The sequence below is a fragment of the Helianthus annuus genome, chromosome 10, assembly GCF_002127325.2.
Source record: "Helianthus annuus cultivar XRQ/B chromosome 10, HanXRQr2.0-SUNRISE, whole genome shotgun sequence".
Classification (NCBI taxonomy): Eukaryota; Viridiplantae; Streptophyta; class Magnoliopsida; order Asterales; family Asteraceae; genus Helianthus; species Helianthus annuus.
In genome coordinates this window covers 144237474-144246692 of record NC_035442.2, presented here as the reverse complement: position 1 = coordinate 144246692, position 9219 = coordinate 144237474, and the positions used below count along the sequence as shown (strand labels likewise).

The following is a 9219-nucleotide window of genomic DNA, read 5'->3' as shown; positions in this document are numbered from 1 at the left end:
AGGTACAATGGAACTCAAGTGTAAGTTCAGTATACTACGGCCAATCACGGTCCATTGCCGCTCTCAGCCTCGGCCCCAACAACTCTGCCACCCGATCACTCGCTCCCATACTTTGTAACCACTCTCAGTCAATCGTACGATGCTCCAATGTTTGAGTTGCCACATATTTCTTGAGCTTTACCCTCTCTTCAGTATCCTCTTCGAAATCCAAAACCGGGTGATCGACCAACCTCTCAATTCGGGAATACACTCTCCTATCGTTCCCACGATACTTGATCTTCCTTTTTCTTGGGTTTGACGATGAACCTTCACCCGACATGTTTCTGCAAAACAAGAAAGATTTGACAAGAAAAACAATGCAGACTGTTAGTAATCACAAGCTATTTTTGGTGTTTTTTATTTTTTTTTCAGATTTTTTTTTCTTTTTTTTAATAGAATTAGCCGTATAGCATTTCATTCGCGGCTAATCCCGAAAACATGGGTTACCGTTTACAAAAGCTTAAGTTACACATCATTCTTCCCGAATGGAGATTGAGTACGGGCAAAATGTTGTGAACTTGTACATGCATATAAGTAAACCCGACACTAGACTCAAAATACTACTCTAAGAAACTACTAGACTAAAAGACTCGAACGACCTACGACTCAATGTACACTATCTCCTCCCGGCACTTTAATTGTCCTCAATTAAGCACAAGTGCCAAAATATCCCCACACTTGAGGCGAAACACGTGAGAGTTTGACTTTTTAAACCTTAACGCAACGTTTGTGGCAACAAAATCCGTTTAGAAAACTAATCACATTTGCAAAAATCAGTTCAAAAACCTATTTTTTTAGCAAAAATTCTTTAGTTATAGCCAAACAAACCCGTAAAGCTCAAATATGTTGTCTAGTTGTCCAAACATACCCCACAAGTCTTAAACAACCCCAAGCAAACCAACCCGAACCATCCGCAAGCCCCATTGTATGTAAACACCCCAAACATAACCACCTGCATACCACTAACATGACTAAAGGCTCAAAAATCCTAACTTTATCAACCTACACAAACCCTAGATCTAAAACATGACTGACCCGATACTACAACTAAGCAATAAAGTTACCTACTAGCGAGAAATCACAGAAATCATACCTTGGATTCGGATTTAGCAAGAAAAATGAAGCCTTGAACTTGTGGTGCACGAGTTTGTCCAAAAACGCGAGAATGTAGCGCGAATTCGGGTGAAATTGATGGTTGAGATTGTGGGGAATGTGATTGTGGTGATTTAGGAAGAAGAATGGAGTGATTTGGTGGAAAAACGAGTGAGTTATGGTGATTTTTATGAAATTCGCGACTTAGGGTTTTTAGATGTGAAAAGGGAAAGTGTTTCAGCGATCTGGTTTAAGAAAACGTTTTAAACAGGTTCAAGGGGGTCTCGCGTGACGCCACGGGTCAGGGGGGGGCCTCGCGCTACACGGCGGGTCAAATATTAATTGATTTTGAACCTTTGGGGGTCGCGTGACGCTAAGGCCCTTGGCGTCACGCCAAGGGCCATTTTTCACAGAAGGTTACGTGAGAATTCCTTGTTCATGCCTTAGAAAAATTTTCAACAATTTCCCAAACCATCCAAAACCCATAAAATTTTTTCTAAGTGTCCAAGAAACATACCTGGGACCTCTTTTCTCATGCGTTTTCCGTTCCATAGCGGTGATGAAACCTGCAAAATTCTCAACGACACAAAACAAACACCGAAAAGCTACGAAAATACTCGTTAGAACACGAAAATACTCAAACGATGACTCATATACAAACGATACAAAATGTACACTTGGGCTTTCACCCAAAACACTAATTGGCGGCTTTAGGTGGGATTTTGAGAGGAATTTCCTCCCGCTCATCCTTATTTATTGCTCCTCCAACGTACTGTTTCAACCGATGGCCATTCACCGTCCAAGTACGGCCATCCTTCTCATCCATGATTTCCACCGCTCCATACGGAAACACATAGTGAACCATAAAAGGTCCCGACCACTTCGATTTCAACTTGCCCGCAAAATGCTTCAATCTCGAGTTATAAAGAAGCACTTTATCGCCTTTGCTAAACTCCTTCACGTTCCTCAACCTCCGATCATGCAACAACTTCGTTTTCTCCTTTATTCCCAACGATCGAGCATACGCTGTATCCCTAAGCTCCTCAAGCTCATGAATTTGAAAGAAACGTTTCCTAGCGGCTTCGGTCATGTCTAAATTAATGGTTTTTAATGCCCAAAGCGCTCTATGCTCTAATTCTACGGGAAGATGACAAGCTTTTCCATAGACGATCATAAAAGGTGTGGTTCCTAAAGGTGTCTTGTAAGCAGTTCTAAATGCCCACAATGCATCGTCTAGCTTGTCGGACCAATCTTTCCTATTTTTACCCACTGTTTTCTCTAAGATTCGTTTAATACCGCGATTTGCATTCTCCACTTGTCCACTTGTTTGTGGATGATATGCGGTAGACAAACGATGAGTGACACCGTAGCGTGCAAGCAACTTCTCCATCAATGCATTGCAAAAGTGAGTGCCACGGTCACGAATTAAGGCTTTAGGAGTACCGAAGCGGGAAAAGAGCTTTTTGAGAAATTTCAACACTACTCGGGCTTCGTTTGTGGGAAGAGCTTGGGCCTCAACCCATTTAGACACGTAGTCAATCGCCACGAGTATATAACGGTTTCCTTTGGAGGTTGGGAAAGGTCCCATGAAGTCGATGCCCCAAACGTCAAAAACCTCTACTACTTGGATGGGGTTTTGAGGCATCTCATCTTTGGCGGAAATATTGCCGGTTCGTTGACATGCATCACACATCTTCACGAACTCCTCGGCATCTCTAAGAACGGTAGGCCAATAGAAACCACAATCGAATACCTTTTGAGCGGTGGAGTGTGCACCGTGGTGTCCTCCCGTGAGGCCCTCATGCACATGCTTTATGATGTTCCACCCCTCCTCTCTCGACACACAACGTCTAAGAACTCTATCTCCTCCCATCCTAAAAAGAAAAGGATCGTCCCACACATACTTCCTCGCCTCACTAATTAAACGCCTCTTTTGTTGAGTGGACATCCTTTTCATAACACTACCACTAGAGAGGTAATTTGCTAAGTCGCAAAACCATGGCAATCCTTCTCTCTCGGCCTCAACAAACTCTATGGACTCGTGAGGGAACGTGTCTCCAATCTCCTCCTCACGAATCTCTTCTCTCTTGGGATCCTCTAGACACGATAAATGATCGGCCGCCACATTCTCGGCCCCTTTCTTGTCCCTAATCTCAATATAGAACTCGCTAAGCAAAAGAATCCACCGAATGAGTCGTGGTTTAGCGTCTTTCTTTTGGAAAAGAAAGCGCAACGCGGAATGATCGGTGAAGACAATTGTCTTGGATAGAACTAGGTACGAGCGGAATTTGTCAAAAGCGAAAACTACGGCCAAAAGCTCTTTTTCCGTGGTGGTGTAGTTTTCTTGAGCATCATTGAGTGTCTTGCTCGCGTAGTAGATGGGGTGGAAGTGCTTATCCTTTCTTTGTCCTAATACCGCTCCAACGGCATAGTCACTCGCATCGCACATGAGCTCAAACGGCAAGCTCCAGTCGGGCGAGATAAGAATAGGTGCACTAACCAACTGCTCCTTCAAGAAGTTGAAGGCCTTAAGATACTCTTCGTCGAAGACGAATGGAACATCCTTCTCTAGCAAACGGGTCATGGGGCGGGTGATTTTTGAGAAATCCCTAATGAAGCGCCTATAGAAACCCGCATGCCCTAAAAAACTCCTAATCGACTTAACACTCGTGGGTGGAGGTAACCTACTAATGGTGTCTATTTTCACACGATCTACCTCAATACCCTCTCTCGATATCTTATGCCCTAACACTATACCTTCCATCACCATGAAGTGACACTTCTCCCAGTTTAGCATAAGCTTCGTCTCTACACACCGCTTTAACATCCTCTCCAAATTCTTCAAACACACATCAAAATAGTCACCATAAACTGAAAAATCATCCATGAAAACCTCCATGGAAGTCTCTATCATATCTTGAAATATGGCGACCATGCAACGCTGAAAAGTAGCTGGAGCGTTACATAACCCGAATGGCATGCGTCGGTACGCATAGGTGCCATAGGGGCATGTGAAGGTGGTCTTATCCTGATCCTCCGGTGCGATGGGGATCTGGAAGTACCTAGAAAAGCCGTCGAGAAAACAATAGAATTGTTGACCGGCTAGACGCTCCAACATTTGATCTATGAAAGGCAGTGGGAAGTGGTCTTTACGGGTGGCATCATTCAACTTTCGGTAGTCGATGCACACGCGCCAACCCGTGACCGTGCGAGAAGGGATAAGCTCGTTCTTTTCGTTCATGACAACGGTCATCCCCCCTTCTTGGGGACAACCTGAGTGGGACTAACCCAAGGTGAATCAGAAATGGGATATATCATCCCCGCATCAAGGAGTTTAAGAACCTCCTTCTTTACTACATCTTGCATGTTGGGGTTAAGCCTCCTTTGTGGTTGCACCACCGGTTTATAACCATCCTCATGAGTATCCGGTGGGTGCAATAGGAAGGGCTTATGCCCTTAATGTCGGACAACCTCCATGCAATGGCCTCTTTGTTAGCCCTCAACACATCTAACAACCTCACTTTCTCATTCTCCTCTAACTCGGATGAAATAATAACGGGTAGCTCGGAACCCTCCCCTAAGAAAGCATACTCTAGATGAGATGGAAGTACCTTAAGTTCTAAGGGTGGGGGTTGGGTACATTGGGGATTAAAGGAATCCCCTCTTCTTCAACTTCACCTACACTCTCCAACTCCTCTTCTACCTTCTCTCCTACCACTAGGTCCGCTCCACTAATGTACTCTAAGCAATGGTCGACACACGAGATAAACGAGTTCAAAAAGTAGACGGAATGGCAAGGACCACTATAGTCATCCGAACCACTCGGGTGGTTCATGGAACGGTCTATCTCAAAAGTAACTCTCTCCTCACCGACCCTAAGGGTGATCTTACCATCGTAGACGTCTATGAGTGCTTTGGCGGTACGTAAGAAAGGACGAACTAGGATAATGGGGACTCTCTCATCCGCTTCCATATCTAGAATTACGATATCGGCGGGAAACACGAATTTGGGTAGGTGCAAGCTCTCCTAGGTCTAGCTTCTCATAAAGAGAAAAGGGCATCAAATTGATGCTAGCACCTAAGTCGGCTAAGGCTCGAGTGTTGGTATTAATACCAAATAGACAAGGAATGGTAAAATTACCCGGATCAGTAAGCTTTTCGGGAAGCTTATTTAACACAACGGCGGAACATCCCCCATTCAACGGGACGTTAGACAACTCTCCTAATTTCTCTTTGTTCCTAAGGAGGTCATTCAAGAACTTCGCGTATTTGGGCATTGATTGGAGTGCCTCTATAAATGGAAGGTTAATCTTCAATTGCTTGAAGATGTCCAAAATCTGCCCGTATTCCCTTGAGTATTTTTGGTTTTTAAGGCGTGAGGGAAACGGAACATACGCATGGTTCACTAAGGGTGAAGGTCTAACGTCTATTGGGGTTCTCTCAACTTTCTTCTCACTTTGAGACTCACCGTGCTGTGCGGTACTTGCTGGGCTTAGCCTCTTTTGCACTTTGCCGGGAGCCTCCATTTCGATCTCCTCATCTATCACCTCCCTCTTCATCAACTACTCTCTCTTCTACGCTTGGGTTCCCTACGGTCTTGCCACTACGAGTGGTAATGGCTTTAGCATGGGCATTGGGATTGGGTTGGGTGTGACCCACAAACTGACCGAGTAGCCTCTCCTCTAATTTTCTAGACATATCCCCTATGACTCGTTGAAGATCTTGGAAGGAGGCTTGGTGGTTCTTAAGCATGAGATCGTGTTCACTAAGGGTCTTTTGAGTGGTTTGGTCCCTAACAATTAGTTGACTCATCATGGACTCGATCATTTCTAAACTACCCCCTAGATCATAGCTTGAACCTTGACCTGTTTGACCTTGGTTATTTGACCCCCCATCCTTAACCTGCCCATTGAACCCTTTGTTGAACTGCCCACCTGAACCCCCACCAAAGAGCGAATTTTGGCCCCTATTTGGGTTTTGAGCCATTTTAAAGCCAGGGGGTCCATTTGAGCGAAAAGTGTTATTATTAAAGTTATTATTATTATTTCGCCAACCCGACCCAAGATTATTATTACCAAAACCGCTAGATTGACCTCTACCAAACCCTCCTCCTACGAAATCGACCTGCTCCTCACCAACAAGTAATGGACACGCATTTGTGTCGTGACCCCCTCGACAATACTCACATTTGTCTGCCTTAGCCTTGATTTCTTTAAGTTCCCTAGACATGTTTTCCAAAACAGAGGCTAAACTAGGATCCATGGTGACATGGTTCACCCCTCGGGCGGGTGCACTAGTAGTGGTATTGGAATTACCACTTTGATACCTCTGATCGGATCGTGATTGGGATTGAGACTGAGCAAATGCCTCAAAACGCTCTAGACACTCAGCAACTGTAAGAATACCCATCATATGCCCCCCCCCCCCCCCCGCATTAGTATCGAACCTATCACGAGTCTCTTGGGTGAGACCGTTATAAAATTTCTCACATAAAGCCCAGTCGGAAAGACCATGCTGGGAGCAACGAGCACACAGGTTTTGGAAACGCTCCCAAGCTAGGTAGTAAGGCTCGTCGGGCTCCATGCGAAAGGAGTGGATTTGGTCTCTAAGGCGTGAGGCTTTAGCGGGCTGGAAATACTTATTCAAAAAGGCTTGACGAAGCCCCGCCCATGTGGTGAAGCTACCGGTTGGTTGAGAGTCCAACCAAGTAGCCGCACGGCCGGCTAATGAGAATGGGAAAAGCTGTAGGTAGGTGGCATCGTTGGGTGCACCGTGAAGGCTAAAGGTAGCTAGCATACGAGAGAAACGGTTGATGTGGGTCGGGGCGTCCTCATCGTCTCGGCCATGGAATTGAATGGTATTGGTGATGGCTTGCATGGCATAAGATGGAATCTGCCATGAATTGTCGTTGACTATGGGTGGAACGGTGATGGGTGAAGCGAGGCCGGTGAAATTTTGGGTGGCTTGCTGATGGACGGTTTGCCTAGGGTTGGCCATTGGTTCTAAGTTTCCTGGATTACTAGAGGTGCTAGAAGGAGGACTATCGGGTGGGGAAACCTTGGGTGAAGTTTTAGGTGAGCGGTTTGGCGAAGGTGGTGGTGTAGGAGGTGGGGTGGGTAATGGGGTGGAATCGAAATTGGGGAAATGTCACACCCCGATTTCCACGTGTATCACCGGTGGGCCCGGTGGGGGATTACCGTGACGTAGTTGGCAACAATATAGTCAAACCACACAATTATATAAATGCACAGCGGAAGCTCAAAGATAAATATATATACTTCAACCTCTGGTTGTAATATCAAATGTATTACAGAAGTCGAATGTATCCACAGCGGATCAAAATAATAAAATATTGTTCATTCAGATACGGCATCGAGTTTGCGAGACTATTCGTGATGCTTAGGAAGCTAATACCAGCCAATTTCGTATAGCACCTGCACTTAATCTTTTTGGGGAAAATACGTCAGTTTACACTGGTAAATACATTCAACTGACACATTTGAAAATGTTTATTAAAATTGATTTGAATGCACAAGGCACAAACTCTTTTATAACTTGGGAAAATTATTAAAATCTTGTGAACGTATTACATGTTCTTTTATGCGTTCAGTAGCCCGGGTCGTGCCGGGTTAAAGATTAATAGACACACCACATTGCGTAAAACCGTAGTATAGAAACCAACGGCTACGTCTTTTAATTAAATGTCGACAATATATACCGGGTGTACGCCTACACCGGGATGTCGATGGTCGTGGCCATTTCGTAAAATGATGCCAAGGATATCCGGGACAACGGTCATTAACCCCCCAAAGGCTTTTAAGAAGCAAAACTGTTTAAATGAGCCGATCATAATATTTAATTAACCACCTAAGCGATGGAAGATATGATGCTCAATCAAGCGGTAAATGTCATACCGTATCCCAAGCCCGTATAGGGGAAATAAGTTAAAAGTATTTACCTTTGCAAGTATATTCCTTAATTTGATTAAATCACCGATAGCTTTTACTGGGCTCCTAATCTGGAACGAAGGTTTTAATTAACCTCTTAGAATCCTAACGGGTCTTTATATTGGCCGTAGCCTAGACCGGTTGGTTCCGGAATAAATATGGTTTAATCGCGCGAAAAGGCGAAAACCGAGAATGGAATGTGATTCTGCCCCAAACAAGTTCAGAGACTTGTTTTATATGGGTTCAAGGTTCACACTCTGGATTTTGGGGTCCAAATAATATAATTTGACCCGTATCGGCTATTTTATGAAAACTAGTTTCATACGCCGAACCGTGTGCGCAATAGGCGAAACTGTTAACCATGAGAGTCTTACGCTTATTTCCTAAGTCAATATGCCTTAAAGAGGTTGTGGTATCCGTAGGATACCTTCCGTGATGCCCGTAACGAGTTTAAGTTAATATTACGCCCCGTAGGGGTTTTCTGGTCATTTTAAAGACTTTTAAAGAGCTTTTCGAGTTCTACAGGAAATCTGAGTTTCCCGAACAGCTCATAAAGCCTAAAATACTTTATTTATTATTTAAAATTAGTAGCAACTGGAATCGGGTCAAAAGACCTTGTAGAACTCAAGTTTTGGCCGAAAAGGGCATATTCGGTATTTACCGAACCGTAGCCATAACCGCAGGTTATGAGCGAGGTAAAAATTATTAAAAATCTTTAAAGTTCCAAAAATATTATTTTATAACAGTGGGTAAAAGTTTTGGTGACGAAATCTTGGTTTAGATGGGCGTTATGCTAATTGCGCCGTTTATTACAAATGTTTACTTTAATTGCGCTATTTAGCATAACTCTTATTCTAGACCTCGGATTGGCGTGAAACTTTAAGGACATGCTTATAATTTAGTAAGCAAGGTTAGGTTCCGTTCACGTGTCCGAAATACTCGTTTTATTTCAAAAAGGCCGTTACGGTCAACTTTTAGGCGATTAACGGAAATGCGTAAAAGACTCGGACAATTCATGAACCGGTCACAGAGGCTTATACCAACATGTAACCTGGTCCTAAGAGAGTCCTAAGGAATATCTATACCTCACTAAAACGGGTCAGAACTGAAGTCAAAACAAAAGTCAAACTTTTGCGACATT

The 9219-nt window shown here is 44.0% G+C and overlaps 1 protein-coding gene across 1 annotated transcript; it reads right to left on the bottom strand.

Moving 5' to 3' along the window:
• Positions 1–5667: 5667 nt before the first annotated feature.
• Positions 5668–7128, bottom strand: LOC118482713. Its single transcript, XM_035978340.1, has one exon. The coding sequence runs from the start codon at positions 7126–7128 to the stop codon at positions 5668–5670; it is 1461 nt and encodes a 486-aa protein (XP_035834233.1).
• Positions 7129–9219: the final 2091 nt, after the last annotated feature.

Bases quoted from the DNA above. Each gene is read 5' to 3' on its own strand.
- LOC118482713 (XM_035978340.1), bottom strand. From the start codon at position 7,128: ATGGCCAACCCTAGGCAAACCGTCCATCAGCAAGCCACCCAAAATTTC.